The sequence below is a fragment of the Seriola dumerili genome, unplaced genomic scaffold (assembly GCF_002260705.1).
Source record: "Seriola dumerili isolate Sdu_G_001 unplaced genomic scaffold, Sdu_1.0 BDQW01000069.1, whole genome shotgun sequence".
NCBI lineage: Eukaryota > Metazoa > Chordata > Actinopteri > Carangiformes > Carangidae > Seriola > Seriola dumerili.
The window spans coordinates 393114-410166 of record NW_019174324.1 but is presented as its reverse complement, the minus strand read 5'-3'; the positions used below and the strand labels follow the sequence as shown (position 1 = coordinate 410166).

General features: G+C 42.9%; 1 protein-coding gene across 1 annotated transcript in view; it reads right to left on the bottom strand.

Moving 5' to 3' along the window:
- Positions 1-17053, bottom strand: part of LOC111220510 (TGF-beta receptor type-1-like) — a 67697-nt gene that overhangs the window by 21209 nt on the left and 29435 nt on the right. The window contains exons 2-3 of the mRNA XM_022743582.1: positions 8272-8523; positions 193-462 (exon numbers count right to left, since the gene is read on the bottom strand). Coding sequence (XP_022599303.1) covers positions 193-462; positions 8272-8523 — 522 coding nt within the window. The remainder of the gene's footprint in view (positions 1-192; positions 463-8271; positions 8524-17053) is intronic.

Genomic DNA, 17053 nt, shown 5'->3' with positions numbered 1-17053 from the left:
CAAATTAAATGCATGAGGATCTCTCTGTGTGTGGACGGGAAATGTTTAGCAGTGACATGGAAATCTGGCTCCCCCTGTCCTCACTGAAAGATGGTCAGAATAAAATCACAAAAATCACATAAAGCTGAAGAAAAGGAAAATCTGGCGACTTTATCTAGTCTGTAGGAACTGTGCAGGAACGTCAGCACCCACCTGATCCAGACCCCGAGGTGGTCATGTCGTAGATGAGGTCCTTCAGCGTTGTTCCCACAGTGATGAAGGGGTGGTCCATGGAGGGGTCTTCTTCGTTGGGCACCCGGTGGTGGTGGTGGTGGTGGGCCCCGGCCCCTCCGGCCCCCAGACCCCTGTGGCTGTGGCAAACGTAGAACGCCACGACGAGCAGCAGGCAGAGCACGCACACGGGGCCCGCGATCACCGCTGCCAGGGCCACGGGGCCCAGAGGAGGAGGCTTCACCGTGGGGCCTGCGGAGCGGAGGAGAGACAGACAGATCAGAAACATCGCAGTGTGTACGAGACCTGTGGGGGAGGGGCTTCAGATCCGGGTCCGACACCAACATGTGACGGACCGAACGAGGCCGCTCGCTGTTGGAGAGGTTCACGTCCAACAGACCGGAGGCTGACAAGTGGCCGGCCTCGAGTGTTAGCCGAGAGCCAGGAAGCTAACAGGCCAAGTGGTGCGGGGGCACCATCCATCTGCTAGGGCTGATGGGAGATTTGTGTGTTTTCTAACACACACACACACACACACACACACACTCTGGTCTTCCTATAGTTGTGAGGACAGTCACTGACATGATGGATTCCCCAGCTCCGTCTCCCAGTGTCAGCCCTCACAACGAAACATCTCCCCTCAGCTGTTTGAGGTTCCAGACTGAAACCTGTCCTCACGACTTCTCCTCACTGTGTTTCACTCACTTCTGATTTTTATCTTACTTCTATTTCCTTTGCCAAAGGAGTCGGTTCAGTAAAGACTTTCCACTAAACGGTGAAATCACTCTGCTTGTTTGCTCGTAATTCAGGGGAAACACTGGTGTATCGGGTCATTTTGTACACAGGATTTTTAAAGGACTTCTACATAGATGTGTTCATCTCATCCACTACAGTCTCAGAGTTTAGACCTGACAACATGAGCAAACTCCTCAACTTTCTTCAGATTTAAAGCTCTATATTTTCCTCTTCTTCCGTGTTTTGAGATATCCATAAGAAGATATATTTGTAGTTTTACATCTCCTCTCTGGAGCTCTACAACAGGTCGGTGAGCCAATCAGAAGAGAGGAAGCTCTGCTCCTAGACCTGCTTTATGATCAAACAACGCATGGACATCTACCTTTAGACCGTATGGACCTTTAACTATCGTCCACATGTTCCTGACTGCCACATTAAAACATGTGACATCATGTTTTTCCAGCTGAACCCGCCGAGTGAAACCCAGCGCTGAGAGAACAGAGGAAAGTAATAACATTAAGTGCTAATTCACACCCAAGTGCTCGTGTTCTGCCTGGTAGGAAGGAAAGGAAATAAATACCGCACACCGTACTTGCTTATTTCCTCTATCTATTTCTCTGTCCCTCTAGTTCAGGGATGCCAGGGTGAAATGGGTCAGGGGGCCAGATTTTTTTCAAGTGAGACCTCAGCGGGCCGAATTACACTTTCGAACTGAAAAGACCAAACACTGACTCAACATCACTGTTTGAAATTATTCATTAAAGCCTACACATCAAAGAGAAATTGCATTGGCACCACAATAGCCTCACAATGAGGCCTACAATTACATAGAAGCCTAAAGCAAGTCACAGTACCCTCTGAAAACGTAACGTTGTCCTATCCATGCTACGCTGTCAACACTGCTCAAAAATGACGTTCGAATATTCCCTCTAAAAAACACATATATTCAAACTGTTTTAATATCTATTTTATTCAATGACGCGCATCACATCAATACCAGGACAAACTAATACAACGAGACATAACTACTGTATAGGTAGGCTAGTTTATTTAACTTTAAACATATTTGACAACATATTACCTACATAAAAATAACATGAACTAATGGCCAAGACCGCAGAGCTCTCTCTCTCTCTCTCTCGGCCGCCCCCTCACGCTCTCTGTGCAGACTAGTTTAAATATGAACAACAACAATAAACAAATCGCTGAGGTGCTGATCAAAAGTGTTGTGCAAGCAATGTAAGCTTAGGGAATGGGCGAGCGTCTCCTTCACTGGTTGGCTGCTATCCTTCCCCGCACGCGACGGGGGGGGGGCTCATCACTGCGCTGTCTGTCTCCCGCCAGAGTCACACCAGCAGGCTCACGCAGGATTAATAAAGTAGTAACCTATTTTATTCAGTCATTAACACATTTTTACCTAACGAAATTATCTGATTTAATTCACATTTTTGGCGTTTGTCTTTCTAAAAAACAACTTTACCTGCTCCGCAAAGCAGACAAAAAATGCTCTCCCATATCAACCCACGGCCGGATGTGATGTTCAGTCGTGCCGGGTCCGCGCCGCGGGCCGTAACCATGGCATCCCTGCTCTAAATACATCTTACGTTATGTCTTTCCATGTTATCACTGTCTTCTTCTATATCTTGCTTCACTGAATAAAATATTTAAAAAGTTCTAATTAAAGGCTCATTATCTGGTTTAAGTGAAACGTCTTTAAAGCGTGCTGTGATGTGTGCAGCCTCACAGGTTGTCACTGATTATAAATCATTATAATAAAGGCTTTTTTCCTCTTTTGCTGAAAACTGAAAGGTGAAAGAAAAACTAAATTAAAACAAACTTATATAAGTGCTGATGTGATTGACACAGACTGAATTTATTTCCTCTGAACATATGATAAAATGATCATACTGTTGATTGAACCTTGTGCTGCTGCAGCTGTTACCTTCATGTGGATTCACTTTTAAACTCCCTAAGACAGTTAAAGTTAACGGGTCAAACGTGGTAAGATTTCCATTGTGACTTTTAAAAGAACGTGAATTAACCTCCACATTGACTGTGTGTCATGAAATGAATGAAAGCAGGTAAATTAAGGTCATTTCCTCCACAATCTGCATCATTATTATTGATTATTATTGACCAGAGATCAGAGCTCCTCACTACAGAGGAGCAGAGTCATTTATTACAGATTTCAGTGACATCCACCCAAATAACCAGCTCCTACAAGTGGGTGAGATTAAAACTGAGTTATGAGACATGGAGCGGGGGAAGAGTACAACACGTCTTAATCCCAGCAGCTCCCCCCAGCACACATGTAATCAGTAAGAGCCTCTTCACAGCCTCGTGTTGACTTGTTGGAGTGATTCAGTTCCTCACAGCTGAAGAGAATAACAAGACAAACACTCTCAGGGCTGTAAAACCTTTCTGATGAACCTCCGCCATCAGTGATGGAGGGAACAAACACCAGTGGCAGAGCGGGGAGTGAAAACCAGACGGTCCTAATCAAAGTGAGAGATGAGGGAGGTATAAAAAGGTAGACGGACTCTGTCTCGGCCCGTCAGTCCGACGGGGAGAAGAGAGAACAAGACAGGTCTGAGTCGTCTATAATGAGCTCGTATCCTCAGACTGTCATGTGTTACAGGGAGGAGGGCTGTCACTTTTAAGACCCACTGCACTGAACAACATCTGTGCAATGGAATAATAAAGTCACGGTGCAAGAAAATGTGACAGTGAAACCAGAACCACCTCCTCGTGGTCGTATCCCTCCGCCGCTCGGACTAGTTCCAGGTTACATCCCTGTTTATCCAGAGTCTGATATAAAGTCGTAACTGCTAAAGTCTTGAGTAAAAGTGTTTTCTGAGGTCACCGTGACCGCGACCTTCGACCACCAATTTCTCATCAGGTCATACTTGAGTCCTGGTGAACGTTTGTGCCAAACTTGAAGAAGTTCAGTGGCTCTTCTACTGAGATATCGTGTCCAGGAGACTGAGATGGTCGGACGACATGAAGGCATAAAACTTGAAGAAAATAAGATCAATAATTTGTGGTAATCCGATCACCCAATGATTGATTCTGTATGTTGTACTTCTACTTACGAACACGCAGCTGGCGTGTATCGTTTGTTGGGTTCACATTGTATGAAACAGAAAAGGCAGGAGTTCATTTAATCCATATCTTTAAACTGCATGTCACCATAGCAACGGTAGGTATGTTTCTCTCTCCATCACCTGTTCGCGCACTGAAACTAACCGAACCTCATGTTAACTACAGCCTCGTTCACACAGGTCTGCTGTCAGTCAGAGAGCAGCTGCACACATCCTTATAACATCCTGTCTGTGCCTTGTTGTTTTGTGTTTCATCTGAGCAGCAAAAACATTTTCCACTTCCTCCTTTTTCACACAAAAGTCTGAGCTGATAAAAAAATTAAAAAAAAAGCAGAAGAAAGACGAAGCAGCTGATCAAACTGGATGAAGTTTAATTAACAGGACGAGTCACAGAGAAACAGCTGTAAATATGACTGAGGTGAAGGGGCGGAAACATACACAGCCGGGATGCAGGCGACGTTAACTTCACCTGTCCTCCTCCAGAGGAATCGGTCTGAACGAGGCTTCGCTTTACAAACGGGAATATTAAACAGCCTCTGCTCTTCCTTTGAGAACTGGCCTTGGTGCAACAATAAAACTGTGCTAATTTAAAAGTGGTGAAAATCAGATTATAAAAATTTTAATTTAAAAATATGTTTTCCACTAAAGTATGAAGCAGAACTACAGACCTTTAACATTTCAAAAGTAATTCAAATGGATCATTACAAGGGATGTTTCAAACTTCATTTAAATAATCTGATATTGATTCATAAAACCCTGAGATCAATCTTTTACTGTCTTTTACAGTCCAGTGACGCTGTGAATCCTTCTCCATGACCAGATCTGATCACGCGACGAGAGAGACAAAAAACACGGCGGACGTGTCTCCACCGAAGGTCTAAAGGAAGATGTGTGGCTGAATTTAAAAACTATGGAGACAGTGAAGAGCTGGAGGAAAGAAACACCTGTTTCTGCTGGTTCACGCTGACGCTGCTGCACCAGGGTGAGTTAGTACGACGGAGGATTAGCACCACACTGAGGGGGGGATCTGACACCTCGAGTATAAAGTCATAATATTATCAGAATTAAGTCATAATTTTACAAGAAAATTTATAATATTACAAAAATAAAGTCATAATGAGAATAAATTCAGAATTTAATTTTAAAGAAGTCATAATATTATGTGGATAGAGTCTTATTTTAGGTTGCGTGTTGTTTTAGAGGGAAAGATCAGAGGCTTTAAAATGAGGAACATCCTGTGAAGTTCTTTAGGTTTCACAAATAAGGACAACCTTCATCTTCTGGCTCATCATCATCATCATCATCATCATCATCATCAGATCATTGTAAAGATTGTGAAGAAACTGATTCTGTTCTATTGTCAGACAAACAGCAGCTCAGGCTCAGACACTGACCTTCGACCCTGCTGTCCTTTCACCTGTTTGATTGGTTGATGTATTATTCCTAAAAATTGTTTTTTTTCCTCTTGAAATTTTACATTTTTCATTTTTGTGATATTATGACTTTATTCTTGTAATATTATGATGTTTTTTCTTGAAATCTTAGGAATTCATTCTCAAAATTACGTTATTCCTGTAATATTACGACTTTATTTGCAACCTTGAAAAGTGCATTCATTTAACAGCTTTGGGTCCATTCTTAAAGTCATGAATATGTTTTATAATGCACCAGCTTGGGGGAACAATTCACAACCTTAGTTCTCTGAGAATCTCATTCGCATTCAAGAAAAAACTGGTCTTTTAACTGAAATATCTCATTTACATGTGACAGGAGCTGTATTTCTGTATGGCTTATGTAACCTTGGTTAACTGCATTTTAAAGGCTGAAAACAGAAGAATAATTTCTTCTGAGAAGAAAGCTGAGCAGGTGCCCCATGTGTAGAGGCCACAGTCCTCGCTGCAGTCGCCCCCGGTTCGAGGCCCGCATCAGACGGCCCTTTACTGCAGGTCATTCCCCCTCTCTCTGCCTCCCCGTTTCCTGTCTCTCTCTACTGTGCTATCAATAAAGGCATAAAAAGCCCAAAAATATGTACTTTAAAAAAAGCAAAGAATTGTGGGAATGCAACAAAAACTGCAACGCCAAATTAATCTAATTACAAGTGTGAGAGCAACAATGTGAAATACAACGAAACGTGAGCCACAGCTAAAATCAAAGCTGCTTAATGCTGCACGGATTCAGACTGTTTGAACCCGTCAGTGTCTTAACGATGGCGGCGTCGGATAAAGACGGGGCTGAAGATGAAGACCCGTCACCAGAGACGTGAGTCGTGGTCAACGCAGCAGACAGCCTGTAGTAGTTTCCTTTTTTCTGCTGTGGTTGGTCAACCGACTTAAAATCAAGTGCTGCAGTACTTTAACTCAAGTGAAAACCTGACTGAGCAACCTTCACTGGAATTGGAGTCATGTTCGAGCGGCACATCTGTGACTCCAGTAATAGCACTGTGGGAGATCTGATGGATTATTTGAAGTTTCTTTTAGAGTTTCTTATTCTGTGGCTGTATATTAAAATCCAGAGGAACTGCTGTGAAGGCCGGAGCCGTCCTCCAGCTCTGACTGACATCTTTAAAACTGCATTAGCAAGTATTGTATAAATATATTTGAGCCGCCACAAATCTCAGCAGGAATTTAAGAGGGCAACGCGCGCTCACTGTGAAGTTACCGGCAGAGGCAGATGACAGGGGGGGAGTAACTCCTCGTGGTTACTGAAACAACAACAACAACAACAAGTGCCCTGAATAACGTTGTTAAAGATACCTAATTAAGATGGATGACACTGACCCACGAACTGAAGTAAACAAAACCCAGATGGCTTCATTCTGCTGAAAAACAAAACATCATGTGGGACCAGTTTCATTCATAAACACAAAAGAAACCCAAGAATCAAGAAGAAAATGAAATAAAACCAGAGACTAGTCTCACAGCGACAGACTGTGACTTAGATTTAACAGTCAGACTTCAGATAGACTGAGTCTGAATTCACCTGCTGCACAAAGCAGTTTAGTTCTCGACCAGAGCTGCACAATTAAAGGAAATATAATCCAAATCTCAATATGACCAAGTGCAAAACCCAAATGGCAGAAGCTGCAATTGTTTTGATTTAAAGTGTTTCACAACATTATGTTAGCACCACCAGTGTTGTGGTGCTACAGAGACGCTCCGGCCAATAAATCATAATCTCCAGAAGTAAAAGGAACATTATGTTTGGTACAACAACAACAAAAATCACATCATCCTCATTTTCTAGATTTTTTTCAGTGAGAATTAAATTCAAAAAAACATCATTCCAACTGAAATCTCAAAATCTGCCAAATATAATTTTCGTGTAGCTATATATCGTGCAGCCCTGTTCTTGACTATCTGAACACAGACTGTGGTAAAATTTATTCTGGGTAAATAAAATACTTTTTTCAAAGGGAAAAAAAAAATGGCTGATGGAGAAACATCATCCAACTGCTCGGCTCTGTTTACCCTCAGCAGAAGATGTTTGTGTTTTTCTGGAAGTACTCAACAGTCACAAGGACGTTTGACTTGAAGAGTGAAACAATGAAAAAGAAAAACCTGATTAAGAAAATAAATAAAAACAAATAAAAAAAGGCTGCTGTCTCTAAAAACTCTTTCCCTTCTCTTCGCCCTCTCCGTAACAATGTTAGCAAACCACAAATTATGAGCCATGTTTCTTGTTGTTGGGAACTACTGGTCAGCGCAGATGTCACTGACTGTTGCCATGGTAACATTGGTCTTAGGACTGAGTTAGCCTGGGGATAAGGTGTCTGATGTTTCCGGTTTAAAAACGAGTAAGTCTTTGTTTTTGGATCTAAGAGCAAACTGAAGACCGGAGCAGCACGAGAGACAGTCTGAGTCATATCACATATTCATCGCATCACATTATGGACGATTAGAAGAGTGAGAGAGCAGACCCCCCTAAAGAACCCTGTTCATACATTCAGCATTTTAATTAAGTACAATGGGTAAATTTTAAATAATCCTCTATAACGTTCTGGTGGATGGAAGTTAACGGACGTATTAAACTGAAAGCAGAGAGTTAGAGGGAGAACTCATCAGCTGGAATGAAACCTGACGGCTGTTTGTTCTCAGTCACACACGGTTAGCTGCTCCTGTTCTATAGATCTGTTCTCCCTAATGATGTTGGTGCACACTCAAAGCCCTCTGGGAAACTACAGTCAATGTATATTAACCGAAGTGTGTGTGTGTGTATGTGTGTTTACCGGGGAAGATCTTGATGTTGGGGTCTTTGTTGCAGTAGTCCGTCGTGCAGCAGATGGGGTAAATACCCGTATCTTGTTTGGCGGACGGGGCGCAGATGAAGGGCCGGTCTCGCGGGATTAGTTCGTTATCTCGCACGCACTGGCGCTGCTCGGTGGTCAGCCGGCTGCCCGACTTGCGGATGGCGACGAAGCAGACGCCATCTGTGGTGCAGCTGGAGTTGGCGCTGCAGCGGTCACAGTAACACTGGAGGGCTGAAGGGAAGAAGGGAGAAGGAGGAAGAGTTAGACCTGAGGCTGGAGGTCAGCTGATACAAACATCATCCAGCAGAGAGGTTTAAAACATTTACTTCCTGGATTTCTGACAAAGTCGAGACGGAGAAATTCAGTCAACACAAAAACTAAAGTTTAAATCTGCCAGAAGATTTTCCTTTATGCACAAAACACCCTTAAAACTTTTCCTTGAAATATTCAAGTGTTTCAGGTTTCCTCCGTATCTTAGTCTTTATACTTGAGGAATCACTTGAGGAAATATAGTTCAGGTTCCTCTGATTGTACCTGAACTCAACACGTCTGAGTTTATGTTGGTAAATGAAGAGGACGAACATCACAACCAGAGTTTGCACCTGATGGATCATCAATGAGAAGAATTGATTTTGCTCCACAGATTTGATCGACATCAGTTTCTGATCTGATCTGAAGGCTCCACCTCCTCAGCTCTCTTCAGGTTAACTCTACAGTCAATGATGCTCTGTGGTTTGTGAGACGATACAGGTGAGATGTTCACAGGTATCACCAGCAAACAAATGGTCTCCATGGAAGTTTACTGCAGTAAAATCTCATTCATTGCTGCAAACGTCTTAAGGTTTTTCCTTAACAGAAGAAACCTTTTAAGTGATTCTGTGCAACAACCTTCAGTAACTCCCTCAGCTGAGGAGAAATTCAACCTCAAGTGTCAGACTTGATCCTTTCGTGTGTGTGTCTCTCATCATGGAGAGAATATGAGACGTTACATCACTCCAGTCTCTTCTCACACACAAACACTGACTCATTTTCCTCTGAAGGTTTGCTCTGTTACTGGCACTCTATGCAGGACACACACACACACACACACACACACAGCTGGACAGCACATGGCCGACATCAGGAAAAGGCCAAGAATCTGATGGCCTGACAGTGTTTCGGTGTACAGTCGTGCAAACGTCTTATATGACTGGAACTGAACGTTACCAACCTTTTCCAGAAAACTTTCCAAGTTAAACGCTGTTACAAAATGCACATGTGTATTTATGGAGTTTATAAAAGTACATTTTAGTTAGCTTACATGAGCAAAAATAACACCGGCTTCCTGTCAGAGCACAGAAGTTTTGAAGTACGATAAACTAGAGTTACTGCCTCACGTCCACCAACCAGTGAAGTTACAGGAAACACGGTCACAGTCTCTGCTGCTGAGTTAGTGTTAAACCGTGACCTTAAGTGTTTTCACAGAACATTATGATGTCACAGCGAAGTTGACCTTTGACCTTCTGGATATAAAACATTGCCACTTCATTTTAACCACCTTATGTACATTTGTGGAAAATCTTGTTATAATTTTATGCATAAAAACCATTATTTAGTTTTTATGTTGTGATTGTTGTTGGCCTTGTACCAAACACTCATGTCGTTTTACATCTGGAAAACATGGTCTGTAGGTCGAGGCATCTCCATAGCAACACAACGATAATTGATAATATTGAATATTGCAATATTTCCCATCATATGTGATGTGTTTCATAATATCATGTTTTACAGTTTTGCACGGTCTGCTCTGCCACTGAAACCAATTCTCATTTTACTGATTTTCTCACTGTACATTGAACCTACCTTTACCTGAAACATAAAATACAATAATATAATTAAAATTGTGTTGATGCACTGTAGAGACCTTGGCTCAGAGACGACATCAGACTTCATAATTGAATCTAATAAATGTACAGTGAACCGGGCCTCAGGCTGGCCAATTAAAGCGCTCATTAAAGCTAATGATTGACTGCAGCTTCCCAGAGTCCAAGTGACGCTCCCAGCAGTCAGCTAGGAGAGAACGTGGTGTGTTTATGTGCCTTCAGGGTTCAGTTGATTTGGAGAGTTTAAATTTAAAATGAATCCATTTCTACTGTTTCACCTGAGCTGAACTCCTGCTGGAGCCGCGGTTCAGGTCTTTAATCACCTCTGAATGCAGGGAACTCACGGGCCAGACACTAACGAGGTCAGGAATGTGCCTAATGTAAGGAAGTCTGCTTAGCAATCCCTCAGGCTTCAAAACACGAGCAGTGGAGCAGCTATGAATAAACCAGGTCACTGTCTCTGTCTGTGTCCTTGCCCCCAGCACAGTGTAGGCCGAGAGCTCACAGTCTGTATCATGGTGCGGCTCAGAGACACATCATGCATGGCTGCTCCGCTTAAAGCAACACAACACACCTAAGACAAGCTCCCTGAATAATTAACAGCACAGGCGCACACACTCAGAGAGAGAGAGAGAGAGAGAGAGGGTATCAACAGTCTGAAACTACACCACTGGAAACCTGCCCGATGGTGCACCGTCTCCATGGTGACAATGTAAGGATTTGAGTGAAAAATAATGAAGTTAAATGAAAAAGTCTGAGAGCGTTACAACATGATCCCGGCTTCAGTGGATTGGCAGGTTTTCCCCGCTCGTGGAATTCATGGAATCGTCTGGAGGTAAATTCCAGTCAGGCGAATTACAGCTGCAAACAACAACACAGTGTGTGTGTGTGTGTGTGTGTGTGTGTGTGTGTGGGTGTGTGTGTGTGTGTTGCATATTTTTGGTTTTCAGGAAGATGGAAAAAGACGACAGTTCAAACAGAGACAACAAAATAAAAGCCAGCTGACACTCGTCTCCTCTGACTCAACCTCAGATATGTACGATAAGTCCTGTCTGCCCCCTCCTCAAACACAAACACACACACACACACACACACACACACACACAGTCAGTCAGCGAGGTATGTCTCAGATGTCTAGACAACAAAACAACAAGTGAAATGTTCCATGTGTCGTCGTATTAAAGGGCACCTGTTACTGGAGACGTGATATGTTGACACTTCCTGACATATCTGATCAAACAGGCCCAGGTCACACCTGGTTACACCTGCATTAACATGTGTGTTCAGTTATCCAATCACACGTGGTCAGCTCTCAGTAGAACAGTTCACATCTGGATTTAAAATGTGTCTCCAGTGACCACTTGTGATCAGATCTCACTTCCTGCTTTATATGCAAATAAACAGGTATTAGGAGTTAACCAATCAGACAGGAGGCTCTGTTTTGTGTGTGTGTGTGTGTCTGTGTGTGTGTGTGTGATTCATTTGAAATGGTAAAATATTTATCTGAATGAGGCCTGAGTGATCGGATCTCATGTGAGTCCTCAATGCGCCTCAGGTGCGTTCACACCTGAACTTACAGAGCTGAGCACCTGTGATCGATCACCTGAGACAGATGTTAACACCAGGAGCCAGTTTCACAGAGACACACTGTGACTCTTAGATTAACAAACAGTCAGACTTCAGAGCACAAAGCAGTTCGACTATCTTAAGACGGACTGTGGTGCAATGAATTCTGGGTAAACTAAGATGTTTTTCAAAATAAAAAAAATGGCCGACCGATAAACTGTATCCAACCGCTCAGCTATGTTTACCCTCAGCAGAACATGTCTGTGTTCTGGAGGAATTCAACAGTTGCAAGGACGTTTTACCTGAAGAGTGAAACAATGAAAAGAAAAAATAGAAAATCTGATTCGGAAAAAAATGGCTTCCGTCTCTAAAATCTCTTTCCCTTCTCATCATTCTCTCCGTAACAATGCTAGCAAACCACAAGTTATGAGCCATGGTTTCCTGTTTTTTAACTGTTGGGTGCTACTGCTCAGCGCAGGTGTCATTGATTGTTACCATGGTAACATTGTTCTTAGGTGCTGAGCTGGTCTGACGGTGAGGTGTCTAATGTTTCAGTCTTAAAATGAGTCTTTGTTTTTTGTGAAACCGTCTGACTGACATCAGACTGATCCATGAGCCAAACTAAGACTGGTCTGAGATATCTCGGTGACACCGGCCCCAGGTGTGAACAGGTCTGTAGTCTACAGGGATCAGCTGTTTCCAGTGGTGACGACTAAATCAATAAACAAACAATGGTCTGATTGATTTTTTATTTTACACATGATTTCTCACCAACTACTGACTTACACCAAATAACGAAGGTTCTGATGGACGACTGAGTTTAATGAGCTTCATGAATTCAGCATATTGATTCATAAAAAGCTAAATCACAACTCTGCTGCGTTGAAGTTGCTACGATCAGCTGAATAAAACATCGACCTTTTAGGGAACAGAGCACAGGTGACATTTCACACAGCAAATACTACGGCACATATTCAATAAGTGCAGCTATTGAATCCGACTGAGTGGAAAAATGCAGCTAATTTTTCACTGGTCAAAAAACCCATTAAGATCCATTAACATCAGGCTTCTGTCGGCGGAGGAAAGGGGTCAATCTGCTTTCATTAGCGTGTTTACCTGCATTTAAAACACCTGCTTCTGGGGCGTCGCGTAGCGCAGTGGGCTGCGCAGGCGCCACATATATAGAGGCCACAGTCCTTGCTGCAGCTGGCCCCCGGCTCGACTCCCGCTTCGGACGGCCTTTTCCTACGTGTTATTCTCTCTCTCTGCCTCCCCATTTCCTGTCCTCATCTTACTTAATTTACTATATCGTAATCCTTTCTATATATATATACTATTCCTATATGGCTATATTATATATAATTTTTGGGGCCTTTTGTGGCTTTAATGGACAGGACAGTAGAGATATATATATATATATATATATATATATCTCATCTCTGCTGAGGCAATAACTGAGGCATCTCTGCTGAGGCAATAACAACAGGTGACATGAAAACATTGCAGGCTGCTGATTGGTCAGAGAGAATCTGCACTGCTGCGTCATCATTGTCTGCTCACTGTAGCCTGTCACAATTCAGTTTACTACGGCAACCTGCAAAATCACAGCGTGGTCGCTATAGTAACAACGCCACACTGAGAGGGTACCAAAAGCATGTTTTGGAAGCTTCAATATTTCCAGAACAATTACTGTGAAGAAATAATTAATATGATAATATTAAGGACATATAATTATCTCCATCTCAGGGTTGTACATGTGCGGCAAAGGCGACAGGTGGAGGTGGGCACACAGTTCTCACCAGACCAGCAACACGCCACCATTACAGCGTTGGAAACCGACTGACTGTCTCTCTGTTCAACTGGAAAATCAATTCTTTGCACCTGCTTACGATCACTCCTCGCCTCTACCTGTGAAGTTATCTCCAAGCCCAGGTGATATAACCCTAATGACATCACTGTGACCCGATCAGACTTCAGGAAACTCCTCCACCATCACAGGACGCATCATCACAACTGTAGCTCTCGACGACTGAGCCGAGTACGCCTTCAATCTCATCTAACGAGCGTCAGAAGAATCAGTAAGATACAAGATGACCACAGTCTCAGACTTGAACATGTGACCTGGACGTGGTTCTCCATGCAGATCATGACTCAGTCTGTGTGTAGAAGAAGAGCAGAGTAAACGGCCTCTAGCTGCAGACAGAGGCAGTTTATGAGTCAACAACACAGATGAGTCAGCGACGGAGGAAAACAAAAACAAAAGCAAACGCACCTCGCCACTTCTGCTTCCTCCCTCCCCGTGTGTTTGCTGCATCATAAAGCGAGCTCAGGTTCAGCAGAGTTTATATTAAAATGAATATAATAAAATGAGGCGCAGACTCCAGACACACAACGCAACTGAACCATAATCCAAATGATAACACCCCCCCCCTCCCGTCTCTGTGTGAATGGCCAATTAAAGCTGCAGATAACAGTATACAGCACTAGAGAGAGCAGTAGGAAGAAACAACTGCCTCAGCACTGCAGGGACACTGAAGAGCAAGTAACAAACAGTTCACTGATGATCAATACTCAGGAAAATAAAAACATAAATTAAACAAACAATAGATCCAGATGTATAATTCAGCATAATGTTCTTCAGGTTTTTACAGAGCGGCTGAGGAATGACACGCACAGGGCCGAAGTTTTATTTGATTTCATCTTCTCATCGCCGCCTGAAGCGACACGCTGCTAGAGGATCCTGATTGGGAGTTTGTTTGTGTTGCTCGCATCCGTGAGAAAGTGACGAGCACAGAAACAAAATCAGAACAAAATGACACTCGACAGTTTTCATGGGACTATTTCTTCAGAGGACATTAGTTCTTGTGAAAAGCTGCAGACTATTCAGAGCAGCAGGAAATTCACCTCTGCTGCTGAATTATCTCAGCGCTCTTCTAAATGCCAACAGCAAACAAATTATCAGTAGCTGATTGACAGAAAATTAACTTCACACACCTCTTTGATAATTAATCGTTTTAGACATTTATCAATCAAAGGTTTAATATTCTCAGGGTCCAGTTTTTGTTTTGTTTTTTTTACAATTAGACAACACGGCCTGCATTCAAATTAATTCTCTATAATTATTATTATTACTGGTTAATAGGCTTCGGCAACATTCAAAATTTAATATCTTGACAAATATCAAAATATATAATATAATAATGACATTTGATGGTACACTGACTGCATTGGTATAAAATGAGGATAAAGAAAAAGCCGTGTTACATGGTGGAACATCAGTATTGAGGACACAGAGTTTTCAATTAAATCCTGACTGAAGTGAGGGACGTTTTTTTTTTTTTTTTTTTCACTTGGGTAAAATGGAGAATCTGGGGCTGACACACACACACACACACACACACACAGATATGAAAGAGGAAGTATGTAGACAAACACAAGGCCAGGCTCTTACACTGTGACGTCAGACAGACAGTTAGACTAAACACACATGACACACACCAAGAAATGCTTCCCTGCTCCCAAGGCTGCTCTGGCCTATTTTAATATGGTGTGTGTGTGTGTGTGTGTGTGTGTGTGTGTGTGTGTGTGTGTGTGTGTGTGTGTGTTTTCCTCTGGGAGGTGGAGGTGTTTGGACAGAGTAGAGCTGTAGTTACACAGCAAGCATCCGAGAGAAGTTTTTGACTATCAACAAGTCAGTGTCCTCATCCTCTGTGTGTGTGCGTGTGTGTGCGTGCGTGCGTGTGTGTGGTATCTGTGCATGTGTAATTTCAGATGTTGTCTTGTTTAGTCTGGGTCTCTCCTCCTCTTATATCTGGTCTCTCACTCCGGGCGTCTGGCTGCTCGCACAGTGAACACGCCCTGTGCTGCGTCTGTCTGTTGCCAATGAGAAACTGAAACAGCTGATGTCCACTGGATGCAGCTGTGTCACCATCTGGCTGCCAGAGACGACCCACTGCCGCTCCAGCCGGTGTCAACAAGGACCAGCCACTCGCATCTCTTTACAGGAGCCGAGAGAGGAACTCTGATCGTCTCCATCCTGCTGTCGCTCACTGAACTGGTTGTGTCTCATTATTAGCACGTACATGCAGGTTTTTCTAAACGCAGGTTAATCTGGTAAAAAAAAAAAAAAAGGTCATCACGGAGCTCAGCGTAGCCACGGTGTTTGTGGGCCTTTTATGCCTTTATTGATAGCACAGTAGAGAGAGACAGGAAATGGGGAGGCAGAGAGAGGGGGAATGACATGCAGCTAAGGGCTGTCCGATGCGGGACTCGAACTGGGGCCGACTGCAGCGAGGACTGTAGCCTCTACACGTGGGGCGCCTGCTCAACCAACTGAGCTACTCGACGCCCCTCTGCTGCTTCCATTTTAATTCTTCTTCCAGTGCAAGTAAATCAAAACCAGGAGCAAGAACATCACCACATCTCATTGAGTTAGCACACAGTAAGAAAAGAGCTGCAATGAGCAACGAGGAAGAGGAGAGACCGGCCGACCATTCAGAGAAGACTGGACAGAGATCCAGACGTCAAGTACAAACCAGGAGCTCTGGAGATCTGCAGTCACTCAAACCAAGCTGAAACAGCTCACCTTCTCTGGATGTCTTACATCATCCTCATCCTCACCTCCACCTTCTGTCGGTCAGGCCTCCTCCCACAGAGACACACCAAATCAACAGTTCTTAAAAGGTTACCAGAGTCCTAAAGCTTACAATAAGCCAGGCTGAGCCCACCCCCCCTGCAGCTTTAAATTCACTAGGCTGTGAAATAGAGAGGAAGAGAGGAAGTGGAAAGAGCGGGAAACTAGGGCAGTTGTTTCACTCTTGAAGCCACTCAGAGAAGATCTCCATCTGAACCCAGAGAAGCTAGGAGACAGTTTACATGACAACAGGCAAACTGGAGTTTCACTGTTCAACATCTTTACAATCCATTTTATGTAAAGTTATTAATGATCTGTCACTGCTGTAGACGGTGTCTGTGTAGAAACACAGACTCTAACTTGTTGATGTGTTGTAGTTTAAACAGTATTTTTACTTTATAGGTAGTTCAGGTGTATGGAATGTCATTTTAATCAGTATTAAAAAAATACATAAATAAAGCTATGAAATAAATAAACTAGGTAATAAATGTAGAAATACATAAATAAATGTAAATATAAATACATGAGTCAATAAATAAATGAATAGCTTTATAAAAGAATAAATAAATAGTTTTTTAAGATGGCATGGACTTTTATAATTCCACATTTATGACGAATGTTTCCGAGGTCAAAACGAACCCGAGATGAACGGATTTCATCAACTATTATCTAATTATTAATTGTAAATTGTAAATAAATC